Raw genomic sequence first — 20,079 nt, forward strand, 5'->3', positions numbered from 1 at the left:
TCCTGGAGCGTCGAGGCTTCAAACCCAAGCTGTGGTATTAGTCCTAAAATAGACCAATCGCTGATGGCAGAGGTGAGACTGCTGGATGTGTTTTTCACCAAAGACCCTCAGTGACCTCTGGCTGTGAAGATGCCCAGCGGATCACGTACCACTCGGCATTATGGACGAACAGACGGGTGGCAGTGCAGGACTTAGCCTGAGCCAAAGTGTTTTTGCAACCAACACAAACACGTGTGCGCGCGCGCACACACACACACACACACACACAATTCTACACGCATAAATTGACTGTATACAAATCTGTTTTCACACCCAAACTATGTCTCATCTGGAGGCAGTCTGGCTGATTCTGCTTGGATGGAATTATGGGAAATCTGATGATGACAAACTCAAGGGAACGTTTGCAGCTGAAGGAATCAGAACAACTCTAGAACCCTCTGAAAGCTCCTTGTCACTCAGGCAAGGCTCAGCTGTGTGGAGCGTTTAACACAAAACTAAATGCAAGTTTAAGCACAGGTCTTACTTGACTTTGGTTTGACAATAACTCTATTTTCCAAAAAGTTTGTCTTCTTTTAAAAGAGAAAGTTCTCTGTGGCGGAGGAATGAAGCCTTTGAGGGATTTCTGGTTCAACAGATCGTTGGGATCTTCCAGTTTGGATCAGTGTGGTAGATAAACCACTACAATGTGTCTGTGCCCCCCCCCCCCCGCGACCCTTAACAGGATGCGTGGTAGAACATGGAAGGATGGAATGCTCATGAAGCTTGTCATGGCAGGAAAGAATCCATCCATCCATCTAGGGCTGCAAAAAAAAAATTGCTAAAATCGATAAAAAATCAAAAAGTGCTGGCAACGAATTTCATTATTGATTGTTGTGTCCTGGGATAATTATGTCACTCACAAAGTCGCAGAGGTGTGAATTAAGTTGCACGCTGAGAAACCGTTGTTTTGAACCATGTCGGAGGCAGAGAAACTGGTACGACCGAAGTTGTCCAAGGTCTGGACATTTCACATTCAACAAATCAAGAACGTGTGTTAGCTGCAAGCTGTGGCAAAATGACATGACATGGAGTACTGCAGTTGTGCTTCAGCACCTGAAACGTAACCATGTTGGAGTCCTTGATGAGGAGGCGGGGAGTTCAACAGCAGGGCAACAAGGGACACATGAGGCTGCTTCACATTAACAGATCTGTCCGTTCACACCGGCAAACCCGTGCTCTGCCGCCATCATTTCAGCGTCTAGTCAGGCGCCTGCTCTCAAGGGAAATGGCGCTTGGCAGCGCTCCCGCCCCTGGTGTGTCCCCAAGGTAAATCACTGCAGAATCCTATGTTTGTCCCGTTTTGAAGTGACAACTTCAAACTCCCCTCTGGTGCTGGTGTCTGCTCGTTATCCAGCTTGACAAGCATGAAAAGTGGATAAAACTGAGGTTAGCATTAGCTCGTTAGTGACAGCAGGGGTGGGATAGTTTAAAGACTCAAGACATGTTTTTATTCACTCGCCTTTTTTGGCCCGTTAATTTTCCAATCTGTTGTCATGTATTTATTCAGTGCTTTGTCCCGTATCGGTTATTGTTGACACAAATATATTTGTGTCTTAAAGTTCTAGTATAGCACTCAGTCAGCTTAGGCTGTGAGAGCCAATGGTTGTCATCACGAGTGACAACATGGATGAAAGAGAAAACACCAACACCACACACTACACTGAGACGACCTACAGTGAGACAGTCTACACTGAGACAACCTACACTGAGACGACCTACACTGAGACAACCTACACTGAGACGACCTACACTGAGACAACCTACACTGAGACGACCTACAGTGAGACAACCTACAGTGAGACAACCTACAGTGAGTCAGTCTACAGTGAGACAGTCTACTGTCTATTAATATAATGAGGGTTGTGTTAAAATGAGGAGACGTTGTAGTGATAGAGCGTTACGCACGTAGCCAGAACTACTTTCCTGACTGGGCGCAGTGATTTGACGCAGCACCTCCAAAGCTCCACTGGAACTTGGGTCAACAGAACCAAAGGTTTGTTGAGGACTAGAAGAGCGACTGCTGCTACTGATGATGATGAGGAGGAGGAGGATTCCTGCTGGACACACCAGCATCCTGGACCTGAGCTAGCTGATGCTAACACTTCCCACCCACTACCAGTCATTGGGCCAAACTAACTAGCCTGGACCTGAGCTAGCTGATGCTAACACTTCCACCCATTACCAGCCATTGGGCTAAGCTAACTAGCCTGGACCTGAGCTAGCTGATGCTAACACTTCCCACCCACTACTAGCCATTGGGCTAAGATAACTAGCCTGGACCTGAGCTAGCTGATGCTACACCCACTACCAGCCATTGGGCTAATCTAACTAGCCTGGACCTGAGCTAGCTGATGCTAACACTTCCCACCCACTACCAGCCATTGGGCTAAGATAACTAGCCTGGACCTGAGCTAGCTGATGCTAGCACTTCCCACCCACTACCAGCCATTGGGCTAATCTAACTAGCCTGGACCTGAGCTAGCTGATGCTAACACTTCCCACCCACTACCAGCCATTGGGCTAAGATAACTAGCCTGGACCTAAGCTAGCTGATGCTAGCACTTCCCACCCACTACCAGCCATTGGGCTAAGATAACTAGCCTGGACCTGAGCTAGCTGATGCTAACACTTCCCACCCACTACCAGCCACTGGGCTAAGATAACTAGCCTGGACCTTAGCTAGCTGATGTTAACACTTCCCACCCACTACCAGCCGTTGGGTTAAGATAACTAGCCTGGACCTGAGCTAGCTGATGCTAATACTTCCCACCGACCACCAGCCATTGGGCTAAGCTAACTAGCCTGGACCTGAGCTAGCTGATGCTAACACTTCCCACCGACCACCAGCCATTGGGCTAAGCTAACTAGCCTGGACCTGAGCTAGCTGATGCTAACACTTCCCACCCACCACCAGCCATTGGGCTAAGCTAACTAGCCTGGACCTGAGCTAGCTGATGCTAACACTTCCCACCCACTACCAGCCATTGGGCTAAGCTAACTAGCCTGGACCTGAGCTAGCTGATGCTAACACTTCCCACCCACTACCAGCCATTGGGCTAAGCTAACTAGCCTGGACCTGAGCTAGCTGATGCTAACACTTCCCACCCAATACCAGCCATTGGGCTAAGCTAACTAGCCTGGACCTGAGCTAGCTGATGCTAACACTTCCCAACCACTGCTAAGCTAACTAGTCATGGGCCCAGCTCTGGGGACGATGGACAGAAAGACTTTCCCTAAAAATGGGCGTGCTGTGCTAACCCTTTTCTTTTTTTCATTTACATAGTTTCTCAGGGAAATTATTATTGGTGGTTAACGCCTGGTATATTAACACTGATAATACCCTCTGTTGTGTGGGATTTTCATTCAATATTCAAGTGCAACTACATTTAGTTATTTACTTTTTATGTATCAATCTACCTGTGTATTTCTGTTTTCCACCATTTTTTGTGCCTTCTTAATTAATTGATGTAATATTTCATGTCTACAAATGTGTTTTGATTATTTGTGGACATGAGGAGGACTTAAGCTGCCATCACCAATATTAAATGATAGAGAAATAAAATGTGTTTAAATTATTTTATTTATCTATCATTGAATGGTGGTGATGGCAGCTTAAGTCCTCCTCATGTCAGGCAGGTGTCTATTAGAAAATGTCTTTATCTCGAAGCTGTGCTGATTGTTTCTTTGCTGCCATGTTTGAGTTTTCGTGTACATTTGAAATCTAAAAGGGAAACAAGGTCATTTTAATTATCAACTGATGGAAGCAGCTGATCTGTTCAGTCACATTTGAAGTGACTGAATGAAAAGTGTCGTGAGCGCTGACGCACATCAGACGCTTGCCGGCAGGGGGGGGGGTTATTGGAAGCTGACTGATGAAATTCAATCAAGCAAGGCCTGCTGCTATTGGTCAAAGATAGCTTGTGACCCGCCTTGTGTTGGTGTGTGAGCTTGCAAAACCATCGCACCAACGAGCTGCTCCGCTCTGATTACTACACACACACACACACACACACACACACACACAGTCTATTTATATCTGGCGGTTGATATTATTACTGAGTAATTAAATCTGTGTGTTCTTGCGTGACTGATGTGACACGTGGGCTCAAACGTGAAAGTGAAATATTTGACGAACAGACGTGATGCAGTCCCCCCTTCATCTTGTGGTCAGGGATCACCGTCCCTAAAAATAACCTCAGGATTCAGAGTGGAGGAGTTGGGGGACCTTGTGTGTAACTGTGACTCTCAACCTGTTATACGCAAGATGTTTCTGAAGACATCTCTGATGACATCGTCCTCGTCCTGCAGGGAATATTTAGTCTTGACTTCCTATATTTTTATTTTGGACTTAAGGAGTTCCAGCGAACCCTAGGACCTGCCCTCACTTGAGTATTTTTCAATTACTATTAAGCCTCAGTTGCTGAAGACCTTCACCTTTGGCAGCTTCCAGGAGACACTGCTTCCCTGTGAGCTGGTGAGAATTAGCATTGGTTTGGTGTTCTGGCATTAATGGCACTGTTGTTGTTTTGAACCATCAGTCTCACTGCTTTAAAATCCAAACAACGGCACTTATCTCCTCACTGACTGGTGCGGAAAGTCCAGAAGTAAACACCAGACTGGTGGATGGTGGAGGTTCAGTTCTACATCAGATCCACCAGTAACACCAGACCGGTGGATGGTGGAGGTTCAGTTCTACATCAGATCCACCAGTAAACACCAGACCGGTTGATGGTGGAGGTTCAGTTCTACATCAGATCCACCAGTAAACACCAGACCGGTGGATGGTTGAGGTTCAGTTCTACATCAGAAGATCCACCAGTAAACACCAGACTGATGGATGGTGGAGGTTCAGTTCTACGTCAGATCCACCAGTAAACACTAGACTGGTGGATGGTGGAGGTTCAGTTCTACGTCAGATCCACCAGTAAACACCAGACTGGTGGATGGTGGAGGTTCAGTTCTACATCAGATCCACCAGTAAACACCAGACCGTGGGATGTTGGAGGTTCAGTTCTACATCAGATCCACCAGTAAACACCAGACTGGTGGATGTTGGAGGTTCAGTTCTACATCAGATCCACCAGTAAACACCAGACTGGTGGATGGTGGAGGTTCAGTTCTACATCAGATCCACCAGTAAACACCAGACCGTGGGATGTCGGAGGTTCAGTTCTACATCAGATCCACCAGTAAACACCAGACTGGTGGATGGTGGAGGTTCAGTTCTACATCAGATCCTCCAGTAAACACCAGACTGGTGGATGTTGGAGTGGTGGAGTCTTAAAAACCTGGGTTGCTAACAAGAGTCTTAGTAGTGGTGACCTTGAAGTCATGTGACCCTGGTGTAGTTCCTCCATAGGCTAATGTTAGCTTAGCACTGTTCATCATGTCATCTACTGACCATTTACACTGTTTCTGAAATTTTAGCACAAAATTGAAGGTGGGACGTTTCAAGGAGAGACCTGTGCACACCTGATGCATCAGTGAGGAACACACAGCAGGTGGCTCACTCTGACATGCTGTCCTTCAAAATGAATGAATGAATTACAGTTTATGGAAAAACTCGAAATGATCAATTCATATTTTTACAGGACAAAGAGGACAGACTGTGCAGCTGCTGGATGAATGTAAAGTTGTAGCTGGACATGAGAAGGAGCTGCCGCCATCTTGATCTGTGACATTTGACACAGATCAGGAACCACTCAGAGGTTGACCTTCGGCCATGACAAATGTATCACGCAGCCCGAGAAGCTCTTTGTCCACAGATGTGAAAGAGGAGCTGCTCGGAGGCGTGGTCAGGCAGGCCGCTCGCCTGACCTCAGGCTCCCCGTCTGAGCTACAAGCTGGAGCAGATGAATGTGAACCTGCATCAGACCTTTAGTGATGCCGGTAGATCTGATCAGAACTCAGCGTGTAGAAGTGGTTCGCATGTTGTCATGGTGACAGACCTGCGAAATCATGTTATTCAGCATAATTTTGATCCATTTTTTATAATTAAACAGGCAAATCAGTCATGATGATGATGATGATGTCATGAGCTGAACACCACTGCTGTGATGTCATCATGACATCCTGCTCTTATCTCAACCCTAGCAGTTCCTTTAGCCTCATTCAAAGATAACAACAAACCACACAAAAAAAACCACTCGTGTAGGGTTACATGATGGTTGTCACGGTGACGGTAGCGGCGTCCTGATCACGTTTGTATTAAGTTGATCAGGACAACGGCGGTGTGGTGCTCACCTTCATCAACTCATCTGATGATCTTAAATGCATCTCCGCCTTCATTTAAGAAATGATTGACGAGTGAGAAAACTCCATGTTGTAGCCATGAGATGTAAGTTGTTCCCACAAATTAATCAAATGTCGGGGAGCAGGCATTCCTGTGTGGACACTATTATCACCGCCACTGAGGACGGAGGAAGCCTTCGTCATCACCGGCCTCCTCCTCAGTCACAGTGCTACACCAGAGCAGATGATGCAGAAGTGATGTCCGCCGCCGTTCATGTGGAAGCGTCCGCTCAGATAACCCTCACGGATGCCGCTTTGTTTCCTTGTTTTCTGCTTATTTGATTCTTCTTCTCTGAAACGGTGTCTGCAGTGACACCCCCCCACGCGGCAGGCGTTAATATTCAGGTCAGAAACACATCGACCTACTTTATATGTCACCATCACACATCACTTCAGTTCAACATAGATCGGTCTGCAGCTAAGATTAGAAACAGCTGAGATTTCCTTTGTTGAGTTTCTTTGAGAAGTTGGACGCCATACCTGCGGTGCCGTACTTACATGAATAGTCGTGTTGTCAGGCTCAGAGGAGCGAGGAGAAAATGATCCCTGCCTTGGAACGTGAATCATTAAAACAGACTTCACCGTCGAGATCACCAAAGCGTTCTCGCCATCAGAAAACCGGACATGAAACAGAACTTCATACTTTGTAGAAATCGGCATGATGAGGATGCGTCTCGCGGTCGCTTTGACATCAGCTTCATCGCTCTAAGTGACGATGATGATGGTGGCACTGACATGATGGTGGTTAGTTTCTGACAGGACACCAGCAGCTACGGCACAAGAGAGGGAGAGAGGCAAGCCAGACGGGGATCAGCTCTCCCGCCTCGTTTAATCTCAGATTTGAATTGTTGTCTTCATCTCTACATCTCATTCTCTTCTGCTCTGTTGTTCGCTCGTGATTTTCCAGTTCTGTAAGAGTTCCAATATAAATAAAGTTTGTCTGATTGAATTATTCACACCGAGACAAACATGTCCAGTCAGATAAAGCAGTTGGAGGCGGATGGACTCAAGAGCAACACTGCTCATCAACCACAGTTGAATCAGAAAGTTGAAAAGATTCAAATTAAATAAAATAGAAATCAACATAGTTTTCACACACGTACTTGTTAGAACCTCTAAAAGAACCTTCAATTTCTGCTGCTCAGTTCTTTGAGGGGCCTCCGCGATCCAGTGTTACAGTAACAGTGATTTGGTTTTACAACTGGATGTGTGTGTGTGTGTGTGAGAGAGAGAGAGAGAGAGAGAGAGAGAGGGAGGAACTTACATTAATTTGAATTTGTTGTTAGAATCGTAAGTTACCGATTATTCTAAAATGGACGAATCTTTAAATGAAATCTGCCAAATTTGACATCCACTGACTTTTATGAACATAATGTTCAAATAAAAGATGGCTGCCAAAGCGCTGATGGGTATTTATGGCTCACAGGGTTAAATCTGAACCCTGACAGTGACCTGGACATGGACTTGACCTGCAGGTGGCTTCCTTTGAGCTGCTTATTGGCATGTCAGTAGCCAGATGAGTCCATGTGTTCAAGTGCAGGTGAAGCACAATTAGCATCTCCAGCCTGCGTGACAGTCATGGCAAATGTGTCCGGGGGGGGGGGGGGGGGGTGGTCACTGTGAGGGATTAATTAGCATCCTCAGCAGACTTTACATGTATTTGATTAATTCAAGTCTGCACCATGTTCTCCCTTTTCAAGAACAGCTCATCTCCAGGGCGAAACAATTAGCTTATATAAGCTCATGTGAGTCTTACATGTCCCAGTCCTCCAGCTAGCTGAGACGCTAATTATGACACCCCAACCAGGCAATCGCACGCTCACATCCACTTGCCAGCATCACATCATGGCTGGCCTTCTACAGAGCCTGGGAACCCCAAAGACCACCACAGAGAGACCAGTGTAAATACTTGGTTTGCAGGAGAGACCCCCCAGCATGCTAGCTAATGCTATGTGCTACTGATGTCAAAGAAAATGTTTCAATCCAAAGTTTAAAGAATGTTCCACATGATTGAGTATAACGTTACTTTGATAACATCCATGTTGCATTGTAGTAACCTGAAAGGAGCAATAATTACTCCAAAAAATTCTTCATCGATCCTTGAAACTTTAGATTGAAACATTTTCTCAAAGACGTCATTAGAACTGGTAGCTAATGTTGGCCCCATCCACCATCCCAGCGACCCCCATCCACCATCCCAGTTTTGTTCCATCCATCATCCCTCCATCCATCCCTCCATGTTCCCCCTCTTCTCCTGTTGAGGGTGGTGGGGGTGGAGCCTGTCCCAGCAGCCTTCCCCCTGGACAGGTCACCAGTCCATGGCAGGGCCAACACATAGAGACAGACAACCATTGGCTCTCCCAGCCACGCCTACGATCAATTTAGAGTCTGGATTAACCTGGTCCCTCTTGATGTCTTTGGACTGTGGAGGAAGCTGGAGTACCAGAGAGAACCCAGCAGGAACAGGGAGAACATGGAGACTCACCCAGAAAGACCCCGTGCTGCAGCCGGGGCTCCACCCACAACCTTCTTGCTGGGGGCCACAGGGAGGACCACTGCTCCACCCACAACCTTCTTGCTGGGGGCCACAGGGAGGACCACTGCTCCACCGGGCCACCCCTTAAGTTTAATCATCAGGGGAAAAATCTTTAAAAAACAAGCAGTCAAGTATTGACCACACCCCTGAGTGTGGGATGAGTCCAAGGTTTTTATTTTGAACAAGGGAATCTCTGTAGATGGTGGACACGTCCCTGTGGGAGAAGATGTAAAAGGGGGAGGAGCTTTTGTGTCTGGCTCATTGATGCTGGCTGTATCACTCTGATTATGTCATCTATGTGTGTATTCTGTGTTGGACTCATCCTGCGTTGGGGACGAGGATGAGCCCAGCCCCATCTTTGCTCCCTCACTGCTTCCTGACTTTTTTGGAGCGCCGGCGGAAGTCGCAGCTGAGGACGCCCGCTGTGAGTTACGTAACCTGCTTCCAGCACTCGCCTGAGTTACGAGTCACTAGAAGGAGCTCTGGCTAATCACCTCCACGAGGCTCATTGTGTCAGCTGAGTGCCTCGCCGCCACTGCTGACTGGGTGCCTGAGCAGCTCTAATCAGGATGATGGGCTGGTGCGTTATGAGCTGCTCGATATTCCTGCTGTCTGTCAGATTACACATACAAGCATGAGACGCCGCACATGTCAGCGTCCGATTTGTATTTATTTATGTGGACAGTGTAAAAGCGCAGCGAGATTATAGAAAGGACACGGCGAGCACTTGGGATTAGTCATGATACACTTGGACCCGTCGCTCAGTAAAACCACACGTCAATCATCCTGACGGCTGCGGCAGGATATTTTGGTCAGGAAGTTTATTAATCTCCTCCCAAGTTTTCTGAGGACACTGCTTCACTTCAAATCCCTCCAACGAGAGGCGTTCAAGGACAGAGGGTAAATGACGGAAATGTCATTAAAAAATGCAGTTTGGAGATTGAAATGTTGTTGATGATTCTGAAGACAATGTTTTCATGTAAAAAATTGATGGTTGAAACCAAAAGTCACAGCAGCCACGCAGCAACAGGGCTGAACCGGTGGGCTCTGATCCCCCAGGAGGGAACTGCTGCATCTTGTGGTCTAAACAAATGCTGATTCTTGTTGTGTACTTTCATTCCAAACCCCAGAAACTGTACACTCACTTTGGTGAACCATATGATTTGATGAACCACAGGCAGTGAAGCTGGTACTGGTAGTGAAGCTGGTACTGGTAGTGAAGCTGGTACTGGTAGTGAAGCTGGTACTGGTAGTGGTGCTGGTAGTGGCAGTGAAGCTGGTACTGGTAGTGAAGCTGGTACTGGTAGTGGTGCTGGTAGTGGCACTGAAGCTGGTACTGGTAGTGGTAGTGGTACTGGTAGTGGTAGTGAAGCTGGTATTGGTAGTGAAGCCGGTACTGGTAGTGGTAATGGTACTGGTAGTGAAGCTGGTATTGGTAGTGAAGCTGGTAATGGTAGTGGTAGTGGTAGTGGTAGTGGTACTGGTAGCGGTACTGGTAGTGGTAGTGAAGCTGGTACTGGTACTGGTGCTGGTAGTGGCACTGAAGCTGGTACTGGTAGTGGTAGTGAAGCTGGTAGTGGTAGTGAAGCTGGTACTGGTAGTGGTAGTGAAGCTGGTAGTGGTAGTGAAGCCGGTACTGGTAGTGGTACTGGTAGTGGTAGTGAAGCTGGTATTGGTAGTAAAGCCGGTACTGGTAGTGGTACAGGTAGTGGTAGTGAAGCTGGTATTGGTAGTGAAGCTGGTAATGGTAGTGGTAGTGGTACTGGTAGTGGTACTGGTAGCGGTACTGGTAGTGGTAGTGAAGCTGGTACTGGCAGTGAAGCCGGTACTGGTAGTGGTACTGGTAGTGGTAGTGAAGCTGGTAGTGGTAGTGAAGCCGGTACTGGTAGTGGTAGTGAAGCTGGTACTGGTAGTGGTACTGGCAGTGAAGCTGGTACTAGTAGAGGTAGTGGTACTGGCAATGAAGCTGGTACTGGTAGTGGTAGTGGTAGTGGTACTGGCAATGAAGCTGGTACTGGTAGTGGTAGTGGTAGTGGTAGTGGTACCACCTACTGCAATAATGAAAGCAGGGCTGAGAACACCACCTGGGTGGTGTAATAATATGTACATCACACTGTTTCCATATTTACTGGTTAGCCATGACAGGATCTTCTAACTGAAGATGGATGGATGGATGAATGAATGAATGGATGGATGGATGGATGGATGGATGGATGGAGGGATGATGATGGATGGATGGAAGGATGGATGGAAGGATGGATGGATGGATGGAGGGATGATGATGGATGGATGGAAGGATGGATGGAAGGATGGATGATGGATGGAGGGATGATGATGGATGGATGGATGGATGGAAGGATGGATGGATGGATGGAAGGATGGATGGAAGGATGGATGGATGGATGGATGGAAGGATGGATGGAAGGATGGATGGATGGATGGATGGATGGATGGATGGATGGATGGAAGGATGGATGGATGGATGGATGGATGGATGGATGGATGATGATGGATGGATGGATGGATGGAAGGATGGATGGAAGGATGGATGGATGGATGGATGGATGGATGGATGATGATGGATGGATGGAAGGATAGATGGATGGATGGATGGAAGGATGGATGGATGGATGGATGGATTGAGGAATATCACAGGAGGAGTGACGTGCTGATACTCATGGCTGGAATATCAGTAAGTATTGTCAAAAATAACATTTGGTTCTGCTTACGTTGCACATCCTGCACTGAACCCTGGTAAAAAGGTACCATTTGGTCCCAGATTAAACACTTCCTGTCCTACAGCTGGACGCCACTGGTAACATGAGCCGATCACATTTACGTCCAATGATCGATCTGATTATCAACCAACAGACACTAAGAGGCGGCTCACAAGCATCTCTCCGAGATGGTGAACATTTGTCTTCACCTTCATCCTCCATGAACATCCGTCAGACTCCATCCTGCAGGCTCTCACCGGGGAACCCAGATCTCTCACTGGTATTCATACTGGGACACTTTAGCAGACATCCTGCAGGAGACGGGCTGATGGAGGGCGGTTGTAATTACCGAGTGAAACCAGATGAAAGTAATCAAAGATGCAGGCCGATGTGTTCACTGGCTTCTGGTCGACTGCGTCCAGATGTTGCACCGCTGGCGGAGGTGAGGCAGCTTCCTGCAGCACTGCTCACTGACACAGCAGAGATGCTAACTGTGGCTGTTGTCATGGTTATAAAGGCTACATACTGGAGTGTGTTTGAATAAACAAAAAGGTTACATAATCTAACCAGATTGGGGCGGCGAGCGAAGGAGGGAGCAAGGGAGCGGGTGAGCAAGCAAGCGAGTGAGGGAGGGAGGGAGAGAGCAAGCAACATAGTGGAATGAGGAAGCAATGGTGCAGCCAAGGGGGCATGCGAGGGAGGGAGGGAGACAGTGAGCAAGGGAGGGAATGGGCGAGGGAGGGGGTGAGGGAGCAGTCAAGGTAGCAGGCGGGCAAGGGACCCAGATCACAAATATCAACATTAGAGCCCCTTTGAAGATTAAAGAAGCTGATTTCACCTGGGACTGATTTGGAGTTCAAGACAAAATTGCATGTTAAACTGCCTGTTGGGTTGTATGGAGGCCTGGAGGGGCCATGATTCTGGTGGCAAAGTATATAAAACACTCTTCACTAAACGGATACATTTGTGGCTACAAAATAATGAGATGATTGTTCAACTGGTGGTAACCGGTGGAGCAGTGGTCCTCACTGTGGCCCCCACCAAGAAGGTTGTGGGTGGAGCCCGGCTGCAGCACGGGGTCTTTCTGGGTGAGTCTCCATGTTCTCCCTGTTCCTGCTGGGTTCTCTCTGGTACTCCAGCTTCCTCCACAGTCCAAAGACATCAAGAGGGACCAGGTTAATCCAGACTCTAAATTGACCGTAGGCGTGGCTGGGAGAGCCAATGGTTGTCTGTCTCTATGTGTTGGCCCTGCCATGGACTGGTGACCTGTCCAGGGGGAAGGCTGCTGGGATAGGCTCCACCCCCACCACCCTCAACAGGAGGAGAGGGAGAAGAGGGAGGGATGGATGGATGGAGGGATGGATGATGGATGATGGAGGGATGGATGGATGATGGAGGGATGGATGGATGGATGGATGGATGGAGGGAGGGAGGGATGGATGGATGGAGGGATGAAGGAATGGATGGATGATGGATGGATGGATGATGGATGGAGGGATGGATGGATGGAGGGATGGATGATGGATGGATGGAGGAATGGATGGATAATGGATGGATGGATGGAGGGATGGATGATGGATGGATGGATGATGGATGGATGATGGATGGATGGATGAAGGATGGATGGATGGATGGATGATGGATGGATGGATGATGGATGGATGGAACAAAACTAGGATGGGGGATCTCTTCAACCTAATGATCCCCTCACTGACATCTGCTCATCCAGACCAGCTAATGTGGTCTGGAACAAATCAGACAACGTGAGTCCTACTGGCCCCGGCTAGGACCAGACAGGACGTGTTAATATGGAATATCGTGTTTTCATAACTAGCAAAATTGCTTCTGGACTGCGTGGCATGGACTCTTGGGGCAATGCCCTTTGACCTTGTGGAGCCAGTGATGCGGGCAGCGCCGAAGTGGCCAGCTGGACACGTGTGGAACGACTTTGTGTCCCGTCACCCAGCCGTTGTTAAATCACTAACTTCCAGATGGTTGTCATTTTATAACCTTTAACTCAAAATCAAAGTGACATAACCAGTAACGTCATTAGTGACATCACCTGCTCCTGTTTAAATGTGTACACCTGGAAACCAACACTGATGAACTGATGAGGAACCTTTCATCAAGTCCTCCCTCTTCTGAGACGCTGCTTCTTTAGAAAAACAACAGCCAGACGGGCAGCTGAACCCCCGACCACTCACACCTCTCACCCATCACTCTGCATTTCACTGCACCTTCATTACAGTTTTGTGCCAAACAAACCTGGAATTCAATTTCCCTTCTCACACACACACACACACACACACACACACACACACACACACACACACACACACACACGTTGATCTGTACTCGTGAATCTCATTGTAATCTGCTTTAAAAGAGTTCCAACATCCAGGTCAAAGTCAGCGTTCTTTTTCCTGCTGCTGCCAAAGTTTGGGTCCCCTCACACCAGACAGGGCGGCCGTGAGGAGCTGGGACGCGGGAGCTAAAGCTAAAGCTAACCACCAGTTAGGGTTTCATGGGATGAATAAAGAATGGAAACTGATCAAAGAAAACCTTTGACTCTTTCTTTGTACTCGAGAACATTCATCTGACTTGCTGGTTGTTCCAGAAATTATTGTGATTTTATGAACTCACCAATTTCGTGCTGTTCTGAGCTTTGAAGCAACAAGTCCAGAGTTCTAAACAGAGCTTTAGACGGAAACTCAAAAAGGGCCCGTGCTGCTTACGGCACCTGGACCGAGTACATGTACATCATATATGAAGTACATCCCTGCAAGGGGAGAAATGTCCATCTGGTGTGGATCTGCATGGAACACCACATAACACCGTTAGCTTGTTAGCTCATTTGTAGCCTATTTGCTTGTAGATTCTAGCTGTCCAAAGTCCATCCAAAATCCTCAACAAAGTTTTATCAAATCAATATACAAAATACAAAAAGTGGATTAAAAAACAGAACAAGGAGCTTTGCAACAACATTGGAGATCAAGAAAGTTTCCACAGGACATAAAATACAAGGTACAGGAGAACAGAATTGCTAATGGCGTGTTGAGTTTGGACCACAGGTTAGAAACCACACTCATAAACAAGTCAGGTTCGGACTCGTCTGCCCAGATGGCCACCACCGATGCGTTTAAATTCTAAAAGTAGAAGCAAGAAATTGAGATGTAATTTTTGAAACAATGCAAGCAGCTGATGTCACTAAATACAGTGAAGAGCTGGAGAAGCCTGCAGCCGCACAGATCCACCAGGTTAGACATAAAGCTTCCATGACTTTCCTCCACAACTCAGTTGAGCAAATCAGTGAGTGACCAGGCTCAGATCTCCACTTTAGGAAAATGTGGTGTGGAAGTCACAGACACAAGCAAGTAGCTTTGTCCTGGAGACGCACATTAGCATGTTGAGCTCATGCTAGCTGTGTAGCTCTGGAGGGCTCTTTTAGAGGCAGATGTTCTGCTCCGGTTCAGAGTAACGTTAGTTTACCCGAATCTGATCAATAACAGTCAAGGTGTTGGTTTTGTTTTTTACGCTAAAACGTGGTTTTTCATGTCATGGCACTGACCTGGTCGGTGGGGCGGAGCCCTGCAGGTGCTGCTGCTCCCCTGCTCACCTCCACCTGCGTTCTTCGACACACGATCCGGCGTCGGTAGAGCAGCCACCCGGTCCTGAGGTCCCCGGAGTTGCTTGGAAGAAGGAGAAACCCTCGACAGAACCTGAGTGGAGGTGTCTGCACGCTTCTAAAAAAAAATCACGCTTTCTTCCTCCAAACACGGAACAACGGTCACCCGGAGGCCCGCGGGGGTCTACGCCTGCGCCGCGTAGACACAACGACTAAGATACGAAAAATAAAATTTGGCTTGTTTATTTCAGACTGAACGTGGACGGGTTCCTACTTTATGTACAAGAGTCGGTCGTTAATGCTCCGTCAGGCAGGTATTCCGAGTCCCGGTGTCCCGGTGGTCCCGGTAGTCGCTGCTTAAAGGGTTTGTTCCTGACTCGTCTGCACCACATCAGACGGACAAAATGTGCGTTTCATAAATCGACCCTCGTCAAACAAGCCAGGACTGTCCGCCGGTCCTCGGAGTCCGCCGGTGCGGGTCCCCCTACAGGTCCGTCTCGCGTGTGTCCAGGCAGAAGGCGTACAGGGACCGCTTGAAGTCCGCGCTGCTGTTCGCCTTCAGCTTCTTCTCCGCCGAGGCACCCGAGTCGTTGTTCTCCGCGTCCGGAGACTCGGTGGAGGACTTGCTGCCTTTGCGCCTGAGTTCTGGACTCGGCCTCGCGCTGGCGGGCTCGTCCTTCAGGGAGGACTGGTCCTGGTCCGTCTCCCGGTGGTAGAAGTAGTTGAAGTTGGACACGATGACCGGAACCGGCAGCGCGATCGTCAGCACGCCGGCGATGGCGCACAGCGAGCCCACGATCTTCCCCCCCACGGTCACCGGCCGCATGTCCCCGTAGCCCACGGTTGTCATGGTAACCACCGCCCACCAGAAGGCGTCCGGGATGCTGGAGAAGTGCGACTCCGGCTCGTCCGCCTCGGCGAAGTAGACGGCGCTGGAGAAGAGGATGACACCGATGAAGAGGAAGAAGATGAGCAGGCCGAGCTCGCGCATGCTGGCCTTCAGGGTCTGGCCCAGGATCTGCAGCCCCTTGGAGTGGCGCGAGAGCTTGAAGATGCGGAAGACCCTCACCAGGCGGATGACGCGCAGGATGGCCAGGGACATGGCCTGCTGGCCGTTCTGGTGCTCCTGGCCCTGCTGCTCCGCCAGCTCGGTGCCCACGGTGATGAAGTAAGGCATGATGGACATGATGTCGATGATGTTCATGATGGTCTTGGAGAACTCCGACTTGCTGGGGCACGCGAAGAAGCGCACGAACAGCTCGAAGGTGAACCAGATGACGCAGGTGGTCTCGATGATGAAGAACGGGTCGCTGAAGGTCAGCGAGGGCCGCGGCGCCGTGCTGTTGTCCGGCCGCCCGCTGACCGGAAGCTCCCGCTCGTCCCGGAACTCCGGCAGCGTCTCTAGGCAGAAGGTGATGATGGAGATGGTGATGACGATCACCGACACGATGGCGATGCCGCGCGCCGGGCTCGAGCTTTCCGGGTACTCGAAGATGAGCCAGACCTGCTTCTGGAACTCGTTCTGGGGCAGCGGTTTCTCCTCCTCCTTGATGAAGCCCTCGTCCTCCCGGAATCGCTCCATGGCCTCCTCACCCAGCTGGTAGAACCGGATCTCGTCCGCGAACACGTCGATAGACACGTTGACGGGCCTGCGGATCTTCCCACCGGACTGGTAGAAGTACAGGATCCCGTCGAAACTCGGCCGGTTGCGGTCGAAGAAGTACTCGTTCCGGAGCGGGTCGAAGTACTTGATCCTCTTGGCGGGGTCTCCCAGGAGCGTGTCGGGGAACTGGTTCAAGGTGCCCAGCTGGGTCTCGTACCGCAGCCCAGCGATGTTGATGAGCACGCGCTCGCTGCTGTCCGCGTCCATGTCCAGCGCGTCCTCGTCGAACAGGTGCGGACTGTGGTCCGCGCGTAAAAGCGCATCCATCGCATTCTCGCTGCAGCTGAAGGTGTTGTTCATGTCGTTGATCTTCCAGAAGCTGTGCTGCTGCTGGGGGTGAGGCAGCGGGTGAGGCGGGTGCTGGTGGGGACTCCCCCGGGTGTTCAGCTCCTTCCCGCAGTCCTCCCCGATCCCGGTCTGAACGAAGCCCGGCTGAGGCGCGTCCAGCGCGTTCCGGCAGCTCTCCTCGGCATTGCTACCGCCGCCGCCGCCTTTGGCGCCGCCGTTCTCAAAACTCACCAAGGCTATCTCCATTCCGCAGCCATCCACGTCACTGAGCCACGCACGGGACAGACTTGTTGATCCCGAACATCCTCCGAGATCCGCGGACACAGAAAGCGGCAGCAGGTGACGAGGCGCGGATCAGAGGAGGAGCTGCGCTCGGAGCGGCAGCAGGTCCGCGTCACACGGGTTCATCTGTTGTTGCCGTTGTTGTTGTGGCTGTTTTTGTTGTTGTTTGTTCTTGTTGTCGTTCTTGTTCTTGTGGAAGCTTTCAGCTGGATGTAGTAGATGATAAAACCAGACAAGAGGAGCGAGGACCCGGATGACGGAGATGAAGCTCTGATGATGATCCCTGATGTCTCTGCAAATGTCTGAGGACGCGAGACGAGCTGCCCCCTCCTCTCTCTCTCTCTCTCTCTCTCGCTCTCTCTCTGTCTCTCTCGCTCTCGCTCTCTCTCTGTCTCTCTCGCTCTCGCTCTCTCTCGGGGGGGGGGGGGGGGGGGAGTTTTTTTTCCTGGTTTATAACACCAAAGCAGCACACTCTCCATCTGATGTCTCTGACTGCATTATTGGGGCAAATATTCGTTCATCCAACCCCCCCCCCCCCCCCCCCCCCCCAAGAGTGCAAACCTTCAGTGGGGGAGGCCAGGGTCAGTTGGCACCCTCTGAGGGGCAGCCAGGAGTGTGTGAATGCAGAGCCCTGCTAGCAGCAATGACTTGCAGCTGCGCTTTGTTCTGTTCATCATTTAGTTTGACAGGCACCTGTGTGTGTTACACGTTCTCCTGTACATGGTGTATTTGTACTGGTGCAGGTACACGTGAGTACTGCATAAACTGACAGGCATCAGTTAACACAGCCAATAGAAGGGTGGTGCTATGGAACGCACTGATGGTGCACACGTGTGTGTGTGTGTGTGTGTGTGTGTGGGCACGTATGTTGGTGTGTGTGTGTGTGCGCGCGGGCTCTGTACAGTGTGATTGAGGTGAAACGTGATTATCAGTTGAATGCTGCACTGTGGTACAGATATCACTTCCTGTAACAACAAGGTGGCGCTGTGACATCAGCATCATGTCCAACTTCAACCGCAGATCATTTCTCTTCTTCTATGTAGTCGGCCATCTTGCCTCCATCTTCTGGCTGGTTTGATTCACTCTCACCAGTTGATGGCAACACACCAAATGTGTGTTTCTGTTTTGGTAACTTTTTCTTAATCTCTTGACAATTAAAGATAAAAAGCAGGTTCCAGTGGGACAAGTGGTGCTGCGGTCCGGACCGATGTCTCGCTGTGGTTCTGACCCCTCCAGTGTCTGCTTGTTTTCCGCTTCTTGCTGCTTTAGAAACACATTTTCCTGAATCTTATGTAACAGCAGCTCCCGGCTCTGCGCTCTGCTGTTGTAAAGGTAAATGTAGCGCCGTCCTTTAATGCTCACCAGCGAGCGCATCTCCTTACAGCAGCAGCACAAAGACCTGCTCCATCATGGCCGCCAGCAACTCCTCGCTTTCATTTGGACGTTTTGTTGCCTTTGTGCCCTCCGTCAGCAACGTGACCCAGCGAGGAGGCCGGCCCCGGGGCCGCACTCTGATGCTGGTCCAGATGTCTCCGGCCTCGCTGGCTTTGGGGAGCAGAACAGGCCTTTCTTTTCAAACACACGCACACACACACACACACACACACACACACACACACACCTTCACTTACACACACACACACACCTTCACTTACACACACACACACACCTTCACTTACAAACACTCACACTCACACACACACATTCACTCACACGTTCACTCACACACTCACTCACACACTCACGTTCACTCACACACACATTCACTCACACACTCACGTTCACTCACACACATTCACTCACACACACACGTTCACTCACACACACACATTCACTCACACGTTCACTCACACACACACACGTTCACTCACACACACACACATTCACTCACGTTCACTCACACACACACATTCACTCACACACACACGTTCACTCACACACACACATTCACTCACACGTTCACTCACACACACACATTCACTCACACGTTCACTCACACACGTTCACTCACACACATACACACGTTCACTCACACATACACAAACACATTCACTCACACACATACACACGTTCACTCACACATACACACACACATTCACTCACACGTTCACTCACACACATACACACGTTCACTCACACGTTCACTCACACACATACACACGTTCACACTCACACGTTCACTCACACACGTTCACTCACACACACACGTTCACTTATACACATACACACGTTCACACTCACACGTTCACTCACACACACACGTTCACTTATACACATACACACGTTCACACTCACACGTTCACTCACACACTCAACTCAACTTTATTTATAAAGCACTTTAAAAACAACCACAGCTGAAAACAAAGTGCTGTGCATAAATAGTCATAAAACATAAAATCAAGTAAAAAACAATAAAAATACTAAAACAGGAGTCTCATGCTGGGTCAAAAGCCAAGGAATAAAAATGGGTTTTAAGATGAGTTTTAAAAATGGACAGTGAAGAAGCCTGTCTGCGGTGCAAAGGCAGATCGTTCCATCATTTGGGAGCAGCAACAGAAAAGGCTCTGTCCCCTCTGAGCTTCCGTGAGACCTCGGTACCTCCAGGAGCAGCTGGTCAGCTGACCTGAGGCACCGGGCA

General features: G+C 49.4%; 1 protein-coding gene across 3 annotated transcripts in view; it reads right to left on the reverse strand.

Moving 5' to 3' along the window:
* Window positions 1-17,764, reverse strand: part of LOC147262523 (potassium voltage-gated channel subfamily A member 5) — a 25,330-nt gene extending 7,566 nt beyond the window's left edge. The window contains exons 1-2 of one of the 3 annotated variants that reach the window (XM_086201452.1): window positions 15,152-17,764; window positions 7,057-7,100 (exon numbers count right to left, since the gene is read on the reverse strand). In XM_086201452.1, the coding sequence (XP_086057578.1) occupies window positions 15,693-17,405 (1,713 nt within the window). In that variant the 5' untranslated portion in view covers window positions 17,406-17,764 and the 3' untranslated portion in view covers window positions 7,057-7,100; window positions 15,152-15,692. Of the gene's footprint in view, window positions 1-7,056; window positions 7,101-14,568; window positions 14,730-15,151 lie in introns of those variants that run through there. The other 2 variants (XM_086201453.1, XM_086201451.1) reach the window with 2 other exon arrangements.
* Between the last annotated feature and the right edge of the window lie 2,315 nt (window positions 17,765-20,079).

This window comes from Aulostomus chinensis, chromosome 4 (genome assembly GCF_037954235.1).
Source record: "Aulostomus chinensis isolate RoL2024-O1b breed Wild chromosome 4, RoL_Achi_v1.0, whole genome shotgun sequence".
NCBI lineage: Eukaryota > Metazoa > Chordata > Actinopteri > Syngnathiformes > Aulostomidae > Aulostomus > Aulostomus chinensis.